Genomic DNA, 24,020 nt, shown 5'->3' on the forward strand with positions numbered 1-24,020 from the left:
CCACTGACACAGTAACCTCCACCACTGCCCTCACCTTCCCCCAAGAGAGGCCTGGCTAGAATCATTATAATGCTAGCAGGAAAAGTAAAGGCCAGATTTTTTTTTCTCTGATGTATTTCTGGGAATCAGACCGACATTTTAGCATTTATTAGTCATGTTCGAGGTTTTCAGATTTTTTTTCCTGTTCTATATTTTAAGTGTTTCACCAGAATTGCTTACTCTGGTACCATTCTGTGCACCTCATTATGTTTTAATGCCATTTTTTATTGCTGAGAAACTTAATATAATCATTTCCCATTTCCCCTATTAAGGTTTGAACAGGCTTTTATTACCAGTTTGATCAGTAGTGTGGTAAAAACAGAGGACAGTTATTTTTGGATAGCTCTTCAAGACCAAAATGTTACAGGAGAATACACTTGGAAAACAGCAGAGCAAAAGGATGAGCCAGTGCAATATACAAACTGGAACAAATATCAACCAAGTGAGTAAAACATACTGCAACATAAACTTGAATTCTTCTCCCTAATGCTGCTTCTTTTGATCTTCTAGCCCAATTTCTCCCATTCATCAAGCCATTCCTTTTCTCTCTTCCTTAAAAGCTCTGTATGTCTTAATCCACTCACTCACCACCAGTCTTTGCCAAGGGACTGGTAGGTAGGCTGCCATCTTTATTGATGTTTTAGGGTCAGTTCATTCTTTTAGTAACTATTTATTGAGAATTTTCTATGCACAAGGTGCTCTGCTAGACACTGGGAGATGCAGAAATAAGTCAAAACTATTCTCTTGTCTTCATGGAGCTTGGGCTATTACTATACCTACATGAATATAGTGAAAGGGGAATAAGATATGGACACATTGCCATCATATAAGGCAATATGTACCTAAGGCTATGAGTTGTATAAAGAAAGTATCATGAGAATTCAGAAGAGTGGAAAATAGCTTTCTTCCAGGGTTGTAATAATAGTGATAGCTAGTTAGCATTTATGTCGGGTTTGCATACTACTTAAAATATGTTAACTCATTTGATTCTCAGAATAATCCTATTTGGTTCGCTAGTATTATCCCCATTTTACAAATGAGGAAACTATAAGAGAGTTTTAGTGACTTGCCCAGACTCACACAGGTATCACATGTCTAAACCAGGATTTGAACTCACATCTCTCTGGATCTAAGTCCAATACTCTATTCAATGTGCTACCTAGTTGGCATCAGGAACTATTTCACAGAGGAGGTGATTTTGAAGTAGGCATAAAAAAAAAACCAGATTTTCTTTTGACTAGCAGAGATTTGAGGGAGGTAATTTCAGGTCCAAGGAATGGTTTCAGCAAAGGTGGAGCAGGGGAAACCATGAGCTGTGTATAGGACATAATAAAGAGCCTTATTTAGCTGGAGAATAAAATATATGTAGGTGGGTAGTGGAAATAGGGTTAGAAAAGTAAATTGAGGCCATATCAAGGAAGTTCCAAGGATTTGGACTTGATACGAAAATGAAAGATCAGCCACTGAAGGGTTTTGACTGGAGAAATAACAAGACTAGAAGGGTGGATTTTAGAAAGAATAACATGCTAGTGGTATGACAAGGTAGACAGAAGTTGGGATGAGCAGTTAGGGAAAAATATCACTGTGACCCAGACGAGCAATGGGGATCTGAACTAGGGTAACGTCAGTGAGAATGGAAGAAAGAATCAGCAGGATTTGGTGACTGGACCAAAGTAGTTGGGATAATTACTGCTAGACCAAAGCAATGCTAGGACTCTACACCCCAATGCCTGCCCATGTTCTAAGGTCAGGAACTCCATTTCATCAAAATCCACCGTGTACTAAATTGGTCCTTGATGTTCAGAAACCCTGGTGGGTTGGCACAATTTTAAAACATTCTCTGGTTCTAATCTACACTCCTAGACTGACTTCCTCAGTCTTTTAAGGCCTTATTAAAATGTGGAAAGGCCCCCTCAGCATCTCAAGAAAAAGGAAGAGTAAAAGAGGGAAAGATCAAAGACCATTAAGTCAGCTGAATGTACAATTAAAGAATTTCAACCCAGTTATTTTGTAAAGGAATTAGACTTACATGGTCTATGACTTCTTTCTAGATTCAGGATTTAGTAGTTTGGGGAAAGATGATTTAGACTGCTATATATTGTCATTAGTCTAAGAAGACTGGAAATTGGTGACTTTTTAACCACACTAATTAAGGAGTACAGCACATCACTGAACAAAATGAGCCTTTTTTTCATGAATATCAATCCTTTATATCTCTTTATGTCTTAATCTACTCACTAACCACTGGTCCTTACCAAAGGATTGGTGGGTAGGCTGCCATTTTAACAGATATTTAGGGGTTAGTTCATTTATTTAATAACTATTTTGGCAAATCTATACATGTTACTTTTGCTTATTTTATACTGAAGAGAGGAACTATACTGAGGAAATGGGGGGGAATAAAGCATCAATATTATTTAACTACAAAGAATGATATATTTAAAATGGTACTTTCATTTTTTATTCAGAATAAAAGTATTTTTACTCTGAATGAAAACTAAAGCACCAATTCTAATACACTTTGGAGCATTGTTATGAAGAACTACACTTGTCAAAATAAATGAACTGTATTCTGGGAAGTAAAATTCCTTGGCTTCTATGTCAGGAGGCCAGTGGGGGAGGGGGAATGAGGCAGGGAAGAGAAGGAGGCATATTTGCATGTTTGTAAAACTCGGAATATCTAACAGAGCTCCCTGTCATTAGTAAGTTTCTGCTGTAATTTATTTGACTGGCACTACTTGTCTTCCCTTTTCCCTAAGCAAAAATACCGTTGTGATGCTCAGTTTGGTTGTTGATGCTGATTGACAGTGAGCAAATTGTCTCTGAATAAGATGAAAATGTAAATCTTTTTGAAGAAAATGGCAATATAAAAGCCCTTGTGTTTTAGTTTTCCCCTTAAATTGCAGCTTGCAGAAACACCACCCTAAATCACATTTTCTTTTCTACCTGTCACAAAAGAATCCATTAGCCCAGCCTCTGTGTCAGAATCTTAATCCGGCCAAGACTGACTAATAAATTGACCACTGAACAGGAAACTTGACTGCTTTTCATAAACTCAGCCAAAGCAGTGACCTTGTGTGTTACCAACAAAATAATCACCTAGTGATGGCTTCACAGTTCTGCCATTTTCAATCAAAAAGCAAATTTGTGGTATGTGCTCTTTTATAAGGAATAAAAAATTCAGGTCATTGACCAGGAGAAATATTTCAGATCCACACTAATTAATAGTATTGATTAAAACATGTGATTACAACTAGGGTCTTCCTTACTTACCCTGGGGCCAATGATTCGAGGTTTAAATTCACTATGTACATGATTTGGACCTTTAAAATGAAGTTGTGTTTTGTCTCTGATGAGAAGGAATAGGTCAGCTAAGACAGTGCCAAAGAGCATTTTGTGAGCAAAATTGGAAGTTATTCATTATCTGTCTACAGCAATTATTTCATAAGATTTATAAGATCAAATGAAAATTTACATATACATATATATACACATACACATATACACATATACATGCAGACATATAGTGTTTTACAAATCTTAAAGCATCATATGAGGGGTTCTTGATTTTTTTTTTGGTATCTTGGACCTCTTTGGCAGTCTAATAAAGCCTAAAGATGGCTTCACAGAATACTGTTCTCAAATGCACAAAATCATAGATAGATAGATAGATAGATAGATAGATAGATAGATAGATAGATAGATAGATAGATAGGCAGACGGATAGAGAGAGAGATAGAGAGATAAATAGGATTACAAGAGAAACCAAATATATTGAAGTAATTATCAAAAGATTAAAAAAATGTTCAATGATCTCAGGCAAAGTACCCATGAAGTACTATGTAAACATTAGCTATTATTATTATTAAACTGTTTCAGTTACTTTAGTGAATTCACTTACATCTCTCAGTGGCACTGGATTTCCCATTTCTTGGCACCATTGGGTGCATACCTTTATGTGCACTTGACCTATACTCATTGGGACAAAGAGGACTACTCTTCAGAGACCCCTAGCATCTGCACTCCCAAAACATGTTTGAGAAGGACACAGCTATTGTAGGATGAAATAATTGCTATTATGACCCCCTGACCCGGGCCGGGCCCTTCAGGTACGTCTCCTTCCCTGGGAGCTGGGCTTCGGACGTCTCCGGACCCACCCTGGGGGAAAGGTGGGCTCAAGGACCAGACAGGACGCGAGTGTGGCATATGCTCTTTATTGTGGAGGATCCCCCCGATCCTTTGTTCTCAGCCCGTTATATACACTTCAAGGACCCCCCTCCCGAGCCTCGTAAGACTCTGCGCCCCTCCCCTGTTCTACCCTAGAGGCGGAGCCTCCTCGTAACCGTCATCTGAGGCGGTCGGGGTCTTCCACGCCCTTCCTAGGAAGCCAGGGTCCAGGACGCCCCTGTCAACCCCCATTTTACAGATGAGAAAACTGAGGCTGAGAGAGGTTGAGTAACTTGCCTAGGGTCACACAAACAGTAAGTATCTGAGGGGGGAAGGAACAGAAGAAGGGAAGAAAGGAAGGAAGAAAGGGAGGGAAGGAAGGAGGAAAAGAGGGAGAAAGGAAGAAAGAAAAGGGAAGGAAGGAAGAGAGGGAGGGAAAGAAGGAAAGAAGAAAAGGAGAGAGGGAGCAAGGAAGGAAGGACTTAAAAGTACTGAGTGTGTTTAGATTGTAGAAAAAGGGAACTTAAGGAACATGGTAACTGTCTTCAAGTACCTGAAGGGCTTTCCCTGCGGAAGGGCAACTACACTTGTCTGGCCCTAGGAAGCTAAAATAAGAGCAACTACTTAAAAATTGCAAACAGTTTTCTGTTCAATGTGAGGTAAAACTTCTAAGATTAGAGTTTTCCTAAAGTACAGAAAGCTACCTCAGGAAATAGTAGGTTCTGGGTTCCTGTAGCTTTTCAAGTCTGTGCTGAATGACCTCTTGGGGATATTATCAGCCATGATTCTTGCCTGGGTACAGATGGTGCCCCATACCCCTTTCAGCTCTGAGATTCTGTGATTCTGCAAGGCACTGTGTTAGGAGCTGTAGAAACAAAGAGGAAAAATTATATTGTCCTCATCCCGATGGACTAATATGCCAATAATGGAATGTGACCAAAAAACCATAATATAAATCAGAATGAGGCATGTTTTAAAACATTAAAATGTTTCTAAAAGAATGAGAACGTGAGAGAGTTGAGGCCAAGCACAGAAGCATGAGAGATTGGGAAGGGGGGGTCATCTCCTCCAGCTGGAAGGATCAGGGCAATTTGTAGCTCGTTGGACAAAGACCATTGATGAAGGATCAGTGGTGGTCAAGAAGTGGGTCTGCAGGAACTCTGCTTCTCTGGTTTGTTTCTTTTCATCATTTTTATCCATGTCTTGGGTGAAGACAAGTATAGTATGCTTGTCAAACTGTGGGTGACATGAAGCTTGGAAGAAATCACTAAGTAGCAGAATAAGGATTTTTTTTAAAAATTCAGGAAGCTGGAATGTCAGCCCAAGTCTAACAAAATGAAATTTCATAGATATAAATTTAAAGTCCTATATCTGGAGTTCACATAAAATCAGTTGTACAGGTACAGGATGAGGGAGACTTCATTTTCACATTTTTACTGTGAAAAAAACTCATTAGTTTTACTGCATATTCAGTGAGTCACAAGTGTTAACTGTCACAAAAAGAAAAAAAAACCACTCCAATTCATCTTAGACCACATTAATAGGAATACAGGATCATGGATTCAGAATTGGAAGGGGCCTTAAAAGCCTTCTGATCCACCCTTATCTTTTTATAGATGAGGAACTAGGAGCTAGGATTTAGGTTAAGTGACTTGCATAAGGCCACACAGGTAAGCAAGTAGCACGGCTGGGACACAAACCCAGCTCGTCTGGCTCCAAATTCAGCATACCTTCAACTGCTATAGAAGTATGGAGTCCACAACAAGGAAGATAACTGCTATGCAGTGTTCTGCACAAGTCAGATGACATTTCATCGACGGTCAGCACTTAGCACCTGCCATGTGCATGGCAGCTAGATGGTGCAGTGAATAGAGCACTAGGCCTGAAGTTAGGAAGACTCATCTTCCTAAGCTCAAATCGAGCCTCAGACACTTACTAGCTGTGTGACTCTAGGCAAGTCACTTAACCTTGTTTGCCTCAGTTTCCTCATCTGCAAAATGAGCTAGAGAAGGAAATGGCAAACCATTCTGGTATCTTTGCCAAGAAAACCCCAAATCAGGTCATGGAGAGTCAGATACAACTGAAATGACAGCAACAACAACAGCCTGCACCAGGCACTGTGTGAAGCATAGGAGATACAAACAGAGGCTAAAGCAGCACTGCCCCTCAAGGAGCTCACAGTTTAACTCAGTTCAATTCAACAAGCATTAATTAAACACCTCCTGTGTACAAGGCACTGTGCTGGGTGTTCAGGATACAAAAAGAAAATGAAAAACAATACCTGCCCTCAAGGAGATTAAAATTAACTGAGGAATAAATTTATGCAGATAATTTGAGAAAGGTGAAGTGCTAATAACTACAAAGATCTGAAAGCCACACTTTTTTTAGAATTTTTTTATTAATTTATTTTTAGTTTTCAACAGTCACTTCCATGAGCTTTTGAGTTTTAAGTTTTCTTCGCCTCCCTGCCCAAGGTGGCATGCAATCTGATATAATCTCTACATATATATTCCTCTTAAACATATTTACACATTAGTCATGTTGTAAAGAAGAATTAGAACCAATAGGAGGAACCACAAGAAAGAAGAAATAAAACAAAACAGAAGAAGGAAAAAAAAAAGAACCAAAAAGTATGCTTTGATCTGCATTCAAACTCCGTAGTTCTTTCTCTGGATGTGGATAGCATTTTCCATCATGAGACTTGGAGATGTCTTAGATCCTTGCATTGCTTAGAAGGGTTAAGGCTAACAACGTTAGTTCTCGCACAATGTGGCTGTCACTGTGTACAACGTGCTCCTGGTTCTGCTTACTTCACTCAGCATCACTTCTTACAAGTCCTGAAAACTACACTTTAAGATGAATGTTGACAACCTGGAGCACACACAGAGGATGGTGGTCAGAATGCCAAAGGATCTCAAAACCTTATCATATTAACGAATAACATTGTCATTGGTGTTGCTGTTCAGTCTTATCTGACTCTCTGTGATCCTCATTTAGGGTTTCTTGGCGGAGAAACCGAAGTGGTTTGACATTTTCTTCTTCAGTTCATTTTACAGATGAGGAAACTGAGGCAAACAGAGTTAAGTGACTTGCCCAGGGTCACACAACTAGTAAGTATCTGAGGTTAGATTCAAACTCATGAAGATGAGTCTTACTCTATCCACTACACCACCTAGTGTTGTTTACACTACAGAATATAAAACCTGTGATCAATATCTTCAGATGTGTGGAAAAGGTATTAGATTTAATCTCTAGTTTTATAAGGCAAAACTGGGATTAATGGATAGAAGCTATAGGGTAGCTGTTTTCGGTGCAATGTATCTAAGAGTTTTTTTTTTCTTCTTTTTATAATTAAAATAAAAATAATTTTTTTCCGTCCCTCTCCTTTCCCCTCTGTCAGGTAGGGGTGGGGAGAACAGAATGGAAAAACAAAATCTTTGTAGCAAATGTGCATATTCAAGCACAGCAAATTTTCATATTGGCCTTGTCCCAAAAGATGTGTCTCATTCTGCATATCAGTCCATTACCTCTGAAATCATAGTTAATCATTATGTTGAGCAAGTTCTTAAGTCTTTCAAAATGGAAGAACTTTTGCTTACAATTAGCAATGAACAACAAAGGAAGGAACTCCTCATGATTCTGAGTTTCCTTGACACAGGAATTGTTTAAAGAGAGGCTGGATGAGATAATTTCTTAAAGATGTGTATAGAGGATTCTTACATCAGGAAAAAGAAAGCTGGAGGGATTTCTTAGAGTTCCCCCAGCCTTATAACAGCTTGAAAATTGATGCTTGTATGAAAAAGCTCCATTTTTCAAAAGTAAATTTCATTAAAGTTTTCTGTTCTTTCTTATCCCTTTTTTAGCTACCTTTGGTAGTTATGAAGGAAAGATCAATCTGTGTTAGATCCAGTCCCATTTCAAGAGTCACCCAAAGAGTATTTATTGCCCTGCTTCCTTCCCATAGAGTAGAAATTTGGTGCGGAGATAGAAAGCAAGGTAGAAAATGGAATAAAGGCCCAGCGTGTGATTTTTTTTTTCTGGTTGGACAAATTGATCTTGAGGACTTCGTGGATTAAAATCTCCTTATTCTAAGGTATAAACATCATCTTGACAGCCAGCTCAGACTAAATGTTTCAAAGAAGCCACTAACATCCTCCTATGAATCACTTCATAGTGGTAGATACAAATTTTCCCCATTTCATTCACTCATTGAACAAATCTTTACCTGCAATATTGTTAATTAGATCTGCAAAAGCACACAGTTGTGCAAAATAACATAAAGAAACAATTAGCTCAGGTTGTCACTGGCCATCTGATTGTCAAAATGATGTTATAACAGTGTGTTACCACATTGTGGTCCATTTTTCTTATATTGCTTTTAGTGGAGTCCTAAGCTCATCTCTGCTACTTAATACCTGTGTGACCTTGGGCTATCTATATTTAACTGCAACCACAATGGTGTTATTTGAAAAACAGAGGGACTGAACTAAGTTCATCTTTAAGGTCCTTTCCACCTCTAATGCCTATGAACCTATGAATATCACTGTGAAATGATCTTGGGTAGGGTAATATAATGCAAAGCATCTCTATGTTAAGTGTCTATTAAATGCAAGGCCCAGAATGATATGAAGATAAACAAGACATGGTTCCTGCCATCAAAAGAAGCTTACAATGCTGTAGGTTCACTTGGAATGAATTAACATAATTGCCATCTTTGCTGACCATCAAAGGATGGAATTTCTGGAATCAGAAAAAGGAACAAACAGTTGTAATGGATAAATAGATTTTTAAAAAAAATTTCAATTGGGCCTTGGAAGATATGGTGGGCAGTCATGGATTCAGTAGTAAGGATGGACTTTCTCACACTCTAACATGGCAAAGAATAGGATCTGGGGGCTCAGGGAAAGTTTCTTCCTTCAGTTGTTCTCAATCTAGAAATAGAGATTGATCTCAAAGGGAAAATTCTGGCAATCTCTTGAAAGAAGCCTGAAAAAATAGATGAAAAATAAGATTGAAAGATAATGGGTGAAGGGAGAAGAAAGAGAGAGAATGGCAAGGCCTTTCTGCAGAGTTGTCACTGTGTAAGTTGCACAGCTAAATAATATGGACAGAATAGGAAGCAATGAAGTGGCCTTCCAGGAGGCACGCTGTTGTGGAGAAACGATGAAGGCATCCAGGAGAGATAAAAGCAGGAGGCAGGGAGAGAGTTTCAAAGAGTAGCCAGGAGTTGTGTTGGAAGCTAGAATTCAGAGAAGACACAGCTTGGATTTCCCTCAGAAAAAACTAGGGATGCCTCTCCTGCTCTAGCATTACAAACTGCAGTCCAAACTTCCTGAGGTTTTCTTTTCTTCTTGAGGGAGATATCAAACTTGAGAAATATCTCTTCAACTAAGAGAAGAAACTCTGCTGACTTTCTCACTTGCTACGTCCTATGTTTCTTATTTAGCTTTGCAAGCATCACCACGATACGGGATTGTAAATTCAGTTTGTATCTCCCTTAGCCCAGCCTCCCTTTATTATACCACTTTACAGCCTCTTTGGGGGCTGAGTCTCTAAAATTTAGGTCAAATGTTCCATTAAGGTAACCACTTTAAAATACCAATAACACTCATACAGCACTTTTCATCTTCATAGTGGTTTACAAACATCTCCTTTCTTCACTAATGAAGATGAGTTAGATTTCTACAGTGTCGAAAACCAAAGCTATTTAATCACTGCCTTATGGAGAAAAGTAAGACAAAATGCAAGACTAACAAAAAAAAGTATATTACATTTTAAATTTGCTGATTCCAATGCTCTGTAAAAACTCTGGGTTTTTTTTTTCTTCCAACCTGTAGGCAAGATTTTTCTGCTGTAAAGTCCCAGCTTCCATAATGAAATTAAAGATATATTTCCAGCAGTTCAGCATTTCCCATAAGGCCTTCAATCTAGCTAGGGAATGTATTTTAGCCAGTATACTCCAAGTGAAGAAACCTGAAATTATAAACCCACCATCGATAGAAATGGCTGACTATACTTGCTGCCTCTGCTTTCTACCTGCCCACACTGGAGGCATGGCAGCTAGGGAGACAGCAAGGTGCAGTGGGTAAAGGACTGGAGCAGGTGATCAGATACTTGAGTTCAGGCCTTGGTTCTTCTGTTTTACAAGTCGCTCTGACTCCCATTTTCTTATATGTAAAAACAGAGGTTTAGTTAGATAATTTCTAGGATCATTTCCACCTCTGAAAGCCTGTAAATGAGCAGCAGCTAGGTGACACAGTGGATAGAGCACCAGCCCTGGAGTCTGGAGGACCTGAGTTCAAATGCAACTTCAGACGCTTGGCACTTATTAGCTGTGAGACCCTGGGCAAGTCATTTAACCCCATTTCACTCACACACACACACACACACACACACACACACACACACACAAAAGGCTATAAATGTTGAGATGAAATCCTCCCAGTTCCCTGTGCTAAGTAACTAACAAAATGTCTTGGGTGGATATTAACATTGAACTGTGGGTAGCAGGGAATTGTCTAACTCAACTTATCTTTCTCACCATCTCATTTTGGGCCCTCGAGTGTATCACCTATGTTCTAAGGTCATCCATTTCCACTGTTTTCCAAAGTTCAGTTGATTCCATCTCAGACAATCTCTTTTGTACATCTTCTTTGACTACCTTCCTTCTTCCTAATTCTTTTCTTCTAATTCTTGCTTAGAAAACTCTTTCTCCTTCTCTCTCTTCCTTTCTGTCCACCTTTTTCATTTCACCTCCCTCTCTTTCTCTCCTTATTTCTTCCTCTCCTTATTCCATTTATGAACTGAATCATGGTTGATAGGTAGGAATAGTGTAAATAAATAGTACTAATAAAAAGGCATAAATTTTGAAGTAAGAATAGACATAATAAGGAAATAGTGTCATCCATGCCCAACTTAGAACTTCCTCCCCTTACAAGTCTCTTTATACCTCAACCAATCCATCAGCAAGAGTTAAAAAGCACTTACTATGTGTCAGCCACTATGCTAGGTGCTGGAAATACCAAGATAAAGTGAACATATTAATATTTTAAAAATTAAAATAATTGAACTTTCAAATGCTGTTTTTAATAAGCATGTAACATTTATGCTGCTCAGTTGTTAAAAGTGCATTAAAGAGCATTATTAAAAGTTATTTAAAAGCACACTCAATTTTAATTTATTAATTAATTTGACAAACATTGCTTAAGTGCCTATTGTATTCAATGCACTGTGCTAGGCATCATGGAGTATATAAAGATGTGTTAGACATAATCTCCACCTTCACAAAGAACCCTACCTTCCAATAAGATAAAACAAATATGCAAATACTAAGTAGTGATACAAATAATAAAAGAATGTGATCAGTGCATTTCAAGAAGTCTGTTTTGTTTTTGTTTTAAGTGTTATGGGGATTTAGGGAGGAGAAAGAGCCTTTCTGGTTAGAATGAAGGAATACGCAGTTTAGTTGTGCTTTGAAAGATGAGTTAAATAGTTCAGTAAAGAAGACTATAAGTATAGGCCATTCCAAGAAGAGAGGGGAGAAATAGAGATAGGAAAATGACATTTAGCTGCCATTTATAACAGTGCTTCTTTGGGAGAATGTATTCCTTGTGAACAGCCAACTTGAAAGTGCACCCATGGAATAAAGTGCATTTTAAACTTATGGAGTATAACAACAAGGTGGATTTTGGGTTGTTCTATCCCCACTTCCCCATGTTGCACCCTAATTCTGCAGATACAGCATGTTGTGCTAGATGTGGGGGAGGTAGAGTTTAGAACAGGCATAGCCTTTGTCTTTGTAAAACTTTAATGAATATATAAATTGCATAAATAACTATAATACAAAAGAATTTCATTTGTTATTGTTCAGTAATGTATAACTCCCCATGACCCCATTTGAGGCTTTCTTGGCAAAGATACTAGAGTGGTTTGCCATTTCCTTCTCTAGCTCATTTTATAGATGAGGAAACTGAGGCAAACAGGGTTAAGTGATTTGCCCAGGGTCACACAGCTAGTAAGCGTCTGAGGCCCGATTTGAACTCAGGAAGATGAATCTTCCTGACTCCTGGTGGGAACTTTATCCACTGCGCCACCTAGCTGTCCAATACAAAATAACATGTTACCTGTTTTATTACTGTTTAATGCCCAAGGGGTAGAGGTTATTGCCAACTTGTTTAGTTGTTCAGTCGTGATTGACCCTTCCTCACCCCATTTGGGATTTTCTTGGCAATATTACCAACTGGGAGCTCATAAATTCTTGAGATGGTAAAGTACAGGGGAAAGAATACTGGCTTTGGAGTCAAAAGAGCTGGATTCAAATCCTATCCTGGTGAAGTCTCAGTCACATATTGATAAAATAGGAAGGTTAGACAAGATGATCTATATGGTTTCTACCAGTTAAAATTCTATGATTGATCCTAAGAAAGATGTTTGAGGTCATCTTATCCAAACATATCATTTTACAGATGAAACTGAGCCCTATAGAAGTGAAGTGACATAGAGAGCAACAAGACTAGAATTCCAACTCTTGTTTTCTAACTCCAAATTCTGGTATTTTTTTTCTCTACTATGCCATGCTTCCTTGGTGAAGGCTTCCCAGAGGAGGGCTCTACTGCCTTTCTCTTCTTAAATCAAGCCTGGGCGACTCTGATAATATGGTTAAGACATTCTGAAGGTTGGATTGTGGCCATGCAAAATCAGTCGACTAATAAGCATTCATTGTGTGTGTCAGACACTGTGCTTGGTGCTGGGGATAAAAAAGACAAGAACAGGACAGCCATTACCCTCAGGGAGCTTACACTCTATCAAGAGAAACAACACTTACATATAAAAATAAACTTAAGACACATACAAAATGATTTTAGGGAGTCACTAATACATTAGGGGTGAATTAAGTAAGGCCTGATTTAGGAGATGACATTGACCTGACCTTTGAAAAGGGTTCAGTTTCTAAAAGGCAGATATTTGGACAACAGCTAGAAGCAACCCTCCCTTTCCTATGGCTGTCATGTGTGTTTAGAGCCGTGTCTGAGTTTCCTGCTTAGCAGAGACTAGGTACCACATTCTTTCTTCTGTCTTAGAATTTTCTATCGTCATTTCTGTTCACCAGAGAGGAGTGGAAATGAGGCAATCATGCCAATGGAGTGCCTTTACTTTTGTTTGTCTCAGTATGTTTATTACAGGATGTCAGTAATTTGTCATTTCTGAGATGTCTCACCTAAACACCAAATGGTATTGTAGTGGGATGTTAAATCTGCTTGTTTTCCGGTTTTTAGGCTACAGTGGAGGCTGTGCGGTTATTCGGGGAAGGAATCCCCCCGGTTCCTGGGAAGTCAAAGACTGCAGGAGATTTAAAGCAATGTCCCTTTGCAAACAACCGGTGACAGTGCGGAAAGAGACAGAACATGAAGAGAGGTGGCCTTTTCATCCTTGCTTTTTGGGATGGGAATCAAAACCCAGTCTCACCAGTTGCTACAAGGTGAAAACAAAGACCTTGTTAGGATTATCAATTCAGTTCACGTTTGAGCCCCTTTGATCCATGTTTCCTGAAGACCTAAGTGATTATTACAAATTCAGAAGGAATTCATTTCCCTTCCTATAGTCGATTACAATCAGGTGACATTATGCACATAAAATGTGTTGTGGATGTCAAGTGCTCCATAAATGTGAGCTGGTGTTATTTTGTGGACTACAAAGTCAAATTCAGAATTTCCCCAAAGACTACAGGGTTCCTCATGGTGCTGAAGTCCTTCCATTTAGAATTAATCCTGAGGCCCTAATCACTATTGCTAATGTTGGTAAAATTCAAGGAAATATTAGAAGACCAGAGTGGAAAATGCCTGGAAATAAGAATAGATAGATTTTGTGTCATTTATAAATAAGTTAATTAAAGCCTTGTTATAGGACAGTACAATTTTGCACTCTTTAATCAATCAATCAATAAACATTTATTAAACACATACTATACAGTAGCAAGCACTGTTATAGATGTTGGAGATAGGAAGATAAAAAAATGAAATAATTCCTACCTCAAAAGAGCTTATATTCTATTAAGGGTAGCCTTTAAATTTTCCCAAAAGCATGAAGCCTCTACCCAATTTATATTTGTTTTTATATGTGTGTGTGTGTGTGTGTGTGTGTGGCAACACACAGAGGCAACTAGATGGCTCAGTGGAGAGAGGAATAAGGCTGGATTCAGGAAGACCTGAGTTCAAATGTGGCCTTAGATACTTACTAGCTGTGTGACCCTGGGCAAGTCATTTAACCTCTGTTTGCCTTAACCTGCTGGAAAAGGAAATGACAAACCACTTCAGTATCTTTGCCAAGAAAACACCGTGGACAGGAAGGTCACAAAGAGTCGGACATGACCAAATGACTGAATAATAATAACAACAACAAATGTATAAATATGACATACACATAAACATCTTTCTTCTACAAATGGTTTTAGAGCTTTGCCCATCATCAGCTTAATTTCCACAGTCTTATCATTTTCACCGGTAACTTGTACACTGGAAGTGGTGTCTAAGGGCTATCATTAAGGATATATATGCTTTAAAAAAGAGGTGGACCAATTATGTCCATGATAACAGAAGGACAGTCTAGTGAGTCATTGGTACCCAAGGAATGTTAAAAGGCCTAGAGGAAGACCTCTAGTCAAATCAACAAGTATTTATTAAGCACCTATTGTGTGTCAATCACTGTGTGTTGAATAGATCCTCAAAGAAAGGTTTATGGAATGAAAGGGACAAGAACTAGCCCCGATGAGCTTGGAGTGAATTAAAGTCTGTATTAATGAAGTGAACATTCCTATTAGTGAGATCACAGATCCAATGTTTTACCAGTTTTACAGTCTATTATTGAAGAACAATTATTCCTTTACCCATATTTGAAAATCTTTTTTTCAAAAGGTTGGCATTTTAGTGTTTGGTTTTTTGGTTTGTTTGTTTGTTTGTTTTTGGCTGGGCAATGGGGTTAAGTGACTTGCCCAGGGTCACACAGCTAGTAAGTGTTATGTGTATGAGGCCATATTTGAACTGAGGTCCTCCTGAATCCAGGGCTGGTGCTCTATCCACTGCGCCACCTAGCTGCCCCTAGTGTTTGGCATTTCGTCTTTGTTCAGAACTTGATATAGAAGACTTTGGAGAGGATGCTAACCTTGGGCCAAAGTGCCCTTATACAAATAAGGATGCCCAACTAGGGGGGAAAAGTTTTTTTCTCTTTGGTTTGGTCATGAGACTTATGTTTCTTTTCATAGAAATATAAAATTGATGTGGCTCTCTGTCGCCACAGACCTTAGAATCCCCCAGGAAGCTAACAATAGATATGCATGCAATCAATTTATCATTGTATACCATAAAATATAACACATAAAGTTCTTAGAATCATAGCTCTTGAAATAACTTTAGATACTATTTTATCCAGATCCTTTTCTCATAATTAGTCTGTGAGCTCCTTAAGATTAGAGACTGATTTTGCCTTGTTTTGTATCCGCAGTGCTTAGCCTAGTACTTGGCACACGGTAAGCACTTACTAAATGCTTGTTGACTTGGTTAAGGTCCAAGGTGATTAAGTGATTTGTACAAGTCTACATAACCAGTTAATTTCAGAGCTCGGATTTTAACTCGGGCCTCATGAAGACCAGTCTAATGCTTTTCCCTCCATATCACACAGACATACCACTAAAGATGTTAAATTAGGGCCAATCACTGCAGTGACTAAAATATAGGCTCTGTAAATTCAAGACATTTAAAAATGAGTAGATAATTATTTTCTCCTACTCATTTCAATTCTTTTCTTTGCTGGTCAATGCCTCTCAAAATGAGTGATTATGTGTTAACCCTGTATCCACATGAGGGAAGAGAAGAGGACATTTTCTGAGTAAAAGTCAAAACAAAACAAGGGAAAATAATCACTTCTAAGATACATGCCAGTGACCCAGTAGGTGATAATCAGTCGTTAACAAGCATTTATTAAGTACTTACAAAGTCCTAGGAGCTAGGAGCTATGCTACTGTTCTGGGGATGCAGAGGAATGCCTGGACAATGGCCTTGGGTTATTTCTTCAAGTAGGGAATCGAAAGCCTTATCGAGGTACTTACGTTTGTTTGTTTTGTCCAACTTGGATGGGATTCTACATGTGAAATGTTAACTCAGATTCCACAGGGGATGCAGGGATAAATTCCCATTACAGAAAGAGTCTAACAAGGAAAAAAGAACTTACTTATTAATATAGTTTTGTATAAACATGTGTATGCATGTATATATTCCATAGCAAGCAATATTGATCTGTTTATGTTCCTCAGAGGAAGGAATAGCATTTGCAATTACAAAATTCTTAGAAACAAAACGATGTCCTTATACACATAACAAGAAGAGGAATGGAACTATTGTGGAAAGCATTGCCGCAATTCACATTTTGTTGATCCTACAAGTATATGCAGCAATCATTGGTATGAGAGGGGTAGGTATTTGTGAATTAGAGTGAATCAAGAAGGAGGCACATTTTGAGTTATAATTAAAAGGTGAGAACATCAGGATGTGATCCATAGAGGTTAGAACGCAAGTTGTTTCAAGGTCAACAAAGGCAAAAAGTCTAGAGAAGGGTATCAAGAAGTTTTGTTAGACTGGTATCAAAGACAGGTTGAGTTCAGATAAAGAGATTCCCAGCTTTTTAAAAAAATTGTATTTTATTTTTTCTCCCAGTCACATGTGTGTCAAGGAATTTTTTAGCATTCATTTTAATAAGATTTTGAGTTCTAGATTTTTCTCCCTCCTTCCCTCCCCTCTTCTGAAAATGGTAGGCAATTTCATATAGTTTATACATGTGCTATCATGTAAAAATATTTCCATATTAGTCACAGTTGTGAAAGAAGAAACAGATCAAAAGGGGAAAAAAACCACGAGAAAGAATGAAATAAGTGAAAATAAAGATGCTTCAATCTGCATTCAGAGTCCATCAGTTTTTTATCTGGATATGGATGCCATTTTCCTTCACGAGTCCTTTGTACTTGAAGAGACTCCCAACTTTAAATGGCCTTCAGAAGTCTATAGTCTGTAGTGCTAGAGTGTAAGTGCCCCAAGGGCAGAAACTCCCTGATTTGTACCATAAAAGGCAATACAGATTTATTCCCTGTGATGAGAACAGTTGAATGGTAATCTAGAGAATATAGGCACAACTTTACCTAAGATTTAGCACCCCTGTAATGAATGCCTCAGCAATTCCTCAACTAATGTTCTCTCATCCCAACCCTGAATTTGTTTCTTAATCTCTGGGCCCTCGCTCCCTCAGGTCTAACTAGCCATCATGGAAGATTTCTATAAAGTGAGCTCACAATTAGTTCCCCCTTACGTGGGTTAAATTTTTAACACATCCTTGACAAATAGGTTAGTTATCTGCTATTTCTATGCCTGGAATAATCAAGGTTGCCTCCTTTTTTTTTTTAACAACAGGTATTCCATAGTGAGAAAGTCTTGATGAAAAGAACATGGAGAGAGGCTGAAGCATTTTGTGAAGATTTTGGAGCACATCTTGCAAGCTTTTCTCATATCGAGGAAGAGAATTTTGTAAATGAGCTTTTATACACAAAATTTAATCGGTAAATACATATTATTTTATCTTGAAAATTTCTCAGATGATTTTTCAGTTTTTCAGCCATGCTACCTTCCACCAGGCATTCTAGGAATTTGCGTCTATATTCTTATAAGACTTAGGATATTGGAGGCCTGTTCTTGGGCTCGGCCCTTGGTAGTTTCTGTTGTATATTGGAAAAAATGATACATTCATTGGTCATTCATTATTCAGTGGTTAATAAGAGATTTACTTGCCATAGCAGGAGAAGGATATTCAGCATGGAGAGTCATTGAGAACATCTTGAGTTGAAACAGTTGAGTGAAGCCCCTGTGCCTGCATTGTAAATAATGGTCTGCTAAGCATCAGAGAGTTCCTTGGTACTAAGGCAATGAGGAAGTGATGTGAACAGCCTCAGCCCTTAGTCCCCTGAGCCAGCCAGGTCTTTTTTTTTTTTTGGCAATCAGGATTAAGTGATTTGCCCAGGGTCACACAGCTAGTAAGTATCTGAGGTCAGATTTGAGCTCAGGTCCTCCTGACTCTAGGGCCAGTGCTCTATCCACTATGCCACCTAGCTGCCCCTAGCCAACCAAGTCTTGAGGATAGCCTTAATACCTTTTGAGGAAAAGCTAAGCTTACTTGCACGGAAAGGTTAGGATATGGCTCCTACTTTGAGATCAGAAGCAGACACTGACTCAAAAGAATGTTGGCATCCTATAGAAGTGCATGCGCACTAATTTGCAAAGTCATCCATCCATAAGACAAAGAACAAAGAAGCTCCTGGTTTTGTATTTGGATTCTTTCTTTTCCCATCAGTTCAGAGTCTAGGGAGTTCTCATCTTCATTTTCTTAATATTGCAAAACTAGAACCTGCCTTGGTAATAACACAGAGTTTTCATGTGTTCATAGAGCACATCAAATTCTTCAAAGCAGAGCTTTTGGTCAACAAGCATTTGTTGACAGAGCACCTTCCGGCTAGTAGGTGTCATATAAGGCACGTGAAGGGGATGACAAAAGAAATAAAAAAAGACAAAAACTATGCTCCTGCCAGTAAAGATCTGACAATCCACTGGAAAAAAGAGTAACATAGATTAAAAAGGCAAAAGATATGTATATGTGTGAATTTTTTAAAAAAATACAAAGTAAAAGAGTTATATGAATATTTGTATGTACTAGATTTCTTCTGGATAACTGCTTTTTTGGACCAGAACTGCAATTTCATTGATATAGGGAAATCCTGGTGAGGAAATATCTTTTACCAAATCAAATTAGTACCCGACTGGCAACTCCTAGTCTAGAACAGGGCTTCTTAAACTTTTTCCACTCATGACCCCCTTTTTGAGTTTCAGAAGTGATTGTTGACCGTTGCCTGCCCTGAGGGCACGTGCGGTGCAAAGTGGGCGTGCTTTGTGTTCAGAACCAAGGCTGTCATGAAGTTGTGTGATGCAACACAGGCAAGTGCTGCCAAAAGCACCCTGGATTCATTACATGGTTGATTTTTAATTAATTTTTGGTTGTTCCTGCGAGTTCAGAAACCTGTTACTGTTACAGATTTTTCCCAACCCTGTATGGGTTTGCAACCTACAGTTTAAGAAGCGCTAATCTAGGACAATGAGCCATTAAGTGACTTGCTGAGAGTCACACAGTTAGAGGAGCTGTTTATGCCAGGATAAATGAAGAATTCCCATCCATTGATTGGATTGGCTGGAAAACTGCCAACTTAGTTACAGAAGTCATTTTAGGACCTGACATATGACATTTGGGCAAATGTGCTTGATTTGCCCCCAAAGAAGCCAGCCTTCCTATCTTCCTCCAATCCTTACTCTAAAGTTTAACTTCTGGAATGATCATAGCAATATCAGAGGAATCTAGTTTAAGAACTTTCATCTGATTTTTACTATCCAGCCTGAATAACTCAAATATCTGAGAACAATAGCCTCAAGACAGTTTTATCCTTGGCACTAAAGAAAATAAAGCATCTGTCAGGATTTCAGAATCTTTTAAATATTTAATGCTGCAAAATTATTCTCTCAAAATTATCTTAGTGAGTTGCTTCAGTGTATAATTAGTCTTTATTGTTTGATTTATTGATCCCACTCTGGCTCGCCATATCTGTAGCCTGCCTTATGTGCAGGAACGTAATTGGGTGAAGAGTTTCTCGTTGAGCTGAAACCAGCGGTGAGTGTTGGAGGTGACCCACCAAGGCTTAGACTAATGCAGGTTTCTATGGAAATACTTATGTGTGCATTACCTTCAAAAAATCCTTTTTGGAAACCCCTATTAAATACTGGGATCTTTATTAATTGTCGCAGAATGTGGAAGCCTTTGGCAAGACTCTAACAAACAAAGGAGAAGTGTAAAATAGTAAGTAGTATGCCTCTCTGGAAAAGGGAGATCTTCCAAGCTCAAATGGAAGTTCTCTGCATTTAACCATTTTGAAATAGTTAACAACTTTACAGAATACATAAGTGTTCCAAATCATGAGCCTGCATTCTTAGAATGGGCTGACATTTCTTCCAGCTAACTCTATCTTACCAAAAGTAGTCTCCAAAGCAAAATGCCAAAACCATGCCCAGGCTCATTAGGCAAAATTCAAAGTGTCAGCTATGTGTGAATTACATGTTTGCAATAGAGATTCATACACTGCTTGATTCCTTAATAAATATTGGTTGATTTGGCCTGATCTGTAATTGTGCCAATAGCACTAAAAGAATATTTTCTAGTTAATATAATTTTTCTGATTCTCTTACATAACAGTTAAATTACAGTGACAAAAACCAGAAGATTTTTGTTTTCTTTTCCCACTCTAGGACAGAAGAGAGACAGTTCTGGATTGGATTTAATAAAAGAAACCCATTATCTGAAGGATCGTGGGAATGGTCTGATGGAACTCCTGTAAGTTTTTAAGAATAGAATAGTGAAATTTGGATTGGAGCATTACTTTGAAGAGCAGCTAGGTGGTTCAGTGAATAGAGTACTGTACTTGGAATCAGGAAGACTCTTCCACATGAGTTCAAATTTGGCCCCAGACACTTACCAACTGTGTGATCCTGGGCAAGTCATTTAACCCTGTCTGCCTCAGTTCCTCATCTGTAAAATGAGCTAGAGAAGGAAAGGGCAAACCACTCCAGTACCTTTGCCAAGAAAACCTCAAAATGGGGTTACAGAGAGTTGGACACGACTGAAAACACTAAATAGTTACTTTGAAACAGATGGTGCTATATAACCTCCTCATTTGCTTTCTAAACATTGATATAACTGTGGCAGGTTGGGAATGTGGTGGTCCTAGCCAGGTCTTCCATGACCTACACCCTTTATTCTTTGGGCAGATTCAGGGAGCCCAAACCTGAACATGTAGGCCAGGATAAGGAAACAACAAGGATTCTAGTCTAGCCTGCAGTATTTCCTCTTGGGATTTTCTCTGAGCCTGAGGCCAGACATGTAAGCAAGCAAGACAATTATGGGACCATGCTTAGAAAATCCCAAAGAGTATTAGAAGCCTTGGAGGAAACAAAGAACAATCTCACTTGATGGTTGGGATCCCCCAGTCCTGAATATTGGAGCTCCATACTAAATGATAGATACAGCAGTCTTCACATAGCTCATAGATCATTGAAGATAGAGCCATTGGAAGAGGAACACTACCCTTGTTCTGCTTCCCTCCAGAGAGAAGAAAGGGGAACAACGGATAAGAATTATTAAGAGTAGGGTTAAGGCTCTTTAAGGAAATACAGTTAATCCTCATTATTCACAGATTCCATATTTGCAAATTCACCTATTCAACTAAAACTTATTTGTAAGCCTAAAATTAGTACTCACAGCACTTTTGTGATCATTTGCAGACATGTGCAGAGGCAAAAACTTTGAAAAATTTGAAAAAAATTTGGGCAAGTTCCCAACTGATATTGAATAAGGTGAAACACTGCATTCTTGTCTCAGTGTTCATACTGTAAACAAGTGTTCTTTACACAGTCTATTTAGTGTCCCGTTTTTTCACATTTTTGTGCTTCTTGTTGGTAATTTACTGTTTAAAATGGCCCCTAAGCATAGTGCTGAAGTGCTGTCTAAGGTTCTTAAGTGTAAGAAGGTTGTGATATGCCGTACAGAAAAAAATGTTTGTTAGATAAGCTTTGTTTAGGCATGAGTTGTAGTACTGTTGGCCATGAATTTAATGTTAATGAATCAATAATGCATCCAAATAAGAAAAAAGGAAGAAGAGTAAAATTCTCCAATTTGTATGTAAAGCCACTCCACAAAGTGCTAAAAGTAAGAGGCCTGTAGAAACCTAACCACCTAGGAGCAATGGGTCAGTATTCACTGATTCATTGTTCATAGTGACTTAATGGAGCATAACTACCACAAGTGACGAGAATCAACTCTAGTTCTGAACTATTAGATCTGTCCAACAGTGGAACAGGTTGACCTATCAAGTAGTACGTTGTTCTTCACTTGAGGTCTTCAGGTGAAGACTAGATGACCCCTTGTTGGGAATGTCATGGTGGGGATTCTTGCTCAGATACTGTTTGGATGCTATCATCTCTGAGTCCCCTTCCCAATGAAATTGTGTGGTATTTCCTGACTTCCTTTAGACTTAACTCATCTTCCTTATTAGAGAGCTCACACCAAGCTTTCCTTGCGTGCTCCTGTTCTTCTCTGAGTGTGTCTGACCAGCCTGAAACGTGACTTCTTTTAGACAAATTTTATACCTTTCAAGAGCTGAGATTTGGGGGATTATATTAACTCTCAGTTTTCTGAAATCAAAATCACTCATAATTTTTTAGATATAGGAATTTTACTATATGTTTGTTTTATTAGTTGCAAAAGTTCATCACCAATATTCTATCAAGGTTCTTCATCTGCTGTAGAATCACAAGAGGAAACCCAGCTAAAGCGTGGATTGGTTGTAACAAAGCAATATAGCACATAAATGATATGAAAGGACACACAATACAATTAAGTACTGAGTGTCAATGAAGTAGTTGGAAAATGTGTAGTGAAAGCCAGCACAGTATAGTGAATAGAGTACTGAACACTATTGGAAGACTAACTCCTGCTTACTTGTTGTGGACATTTAATCCCCCTGAGCCATAGTTTATAAATCTGCAGAATGGAGATCATAAAATCTGAGCAAAAAAGTACCTGAAGGGCTGCCTAATCCAACCCTTCATTTTTCAGATGAGGGGCTGAGGCTTAAGAGGTTAAGTGGCTTACTCAGGGGTTACACAGGTAATCAACACTTGAGGTAAGATTTGAACTCAGATCCTCAGACACCAGAGCAAGGGTTTTGTCTTCGGTGCAGTGCTCCCACCTTTAACATTATTTCCTCTATCCATTATATGATGTTGTTATGAGGATATTAACACTTAATGTTGTTATTACATAGGTGATAAACACTGTTTTGTTTAAACAAAATAAATACACTAAATAATTCAGGGAAAATTAAGTAAAACCGTTTACCCAAAGTAAATGAAATAAAAAGATACAACTACTGACTCAAATCCCCACCCCTTCTCCCTGGGCACAATGAACTACAAAATGCATGTTCTCTAAACATCTGTCATTTTTAAATTGGTGAATTGTTTTATGTGTGGGAATGGAAAATGTGTGAGCTTAGGGTTCCATCTTAGTCATTTCTTACCTCAGTCAGCAAATGGCCTTTTGGCTAAAAACCATTTGTACTATCAACTATCAATAATTTTGTATGTCTTTTATCTAGGGACCATCCCCTGTTTTGACAAGATAATGGAATCTTGTCATTTCATAGTTGTGTGGGAAATTATTGAGGATTTTTTCTTCATTTCTAGGTTATGTGATCTCTCTTGGGAAAGTGTTATATATTTTGAAGATTAAAACTACCTAGATGTTAGAAAGCAGTTATTAGTGGCATAAAATCTTGGGCTTTGCCCCAAAGGGCTTTACATCAAAGGTATTACTCAAATCTGACAATACTTTGAGTTTCTTGCAGAAACTGCTAGAAATCCCAAGGCTACAACCAATTGTGTCTATGTAACATAATCCTAAAAGTTTTCATAAAATATACACATACTCACAAAACTTGTTTTTATTTGCAACTTTGAAAGAAAGGAAAAATTTGGCCACTAGGTTCCTTCAGAAGATAAAGGTCTAGTTTGCTATGTAGCTTCTGCACCGTGGGGAGCAGCAGACTTTAACTGAAACCTTACGCCTACATTTCTGAACTTCTCTCCAAAAATAATAATAATAATAATAATAATAATAATAATAAT

General features: G+C 38.3%; 1 protein-coding gene across 1 annotated transcript in view; it reads left to right on the top strand.

Annotated features, from left to right (window-relative positions):
- PLA2R1 (phospholipase A2 receptor 1) overlaps window positions 1-24,020 on the top strand; it is a 168,344-nt gene that overhangs the window by 106,756 nt on the left and 37,568 nt on the right. Inside the window, 4 exon segments of the mRNA XM_021004945.2 lie at window positions 312-481; window positions 13,482-13,684; window positions 17,658-17,803; window positions 20,586-20,670. Coding sequence (XP_020860604.1) covers window positions 312-481; window positions 13,482-13,684; window positions 17,658-17,803; window positions 20,586-20,670 — 604 coding nt within the window.

This window comes from Phascolarctos cinereus, unplaced genomic scaffold (genome assembly GCF_003287225.1).
Source record: "Phascolarctos cinereus isolate Bilbo 61053 unplaced genomic scaffold, phaCin_HiC Scaffold_726;HRSCAF=1367, whole genome shotgun sequence".
Taxonomy (NCBI): Eukaryota; Metazoa; Chordata; class Mammalia; order Diprotodontia; family Phascolarctidae; genus Phascolarctos; species Phascolarctos cinereus.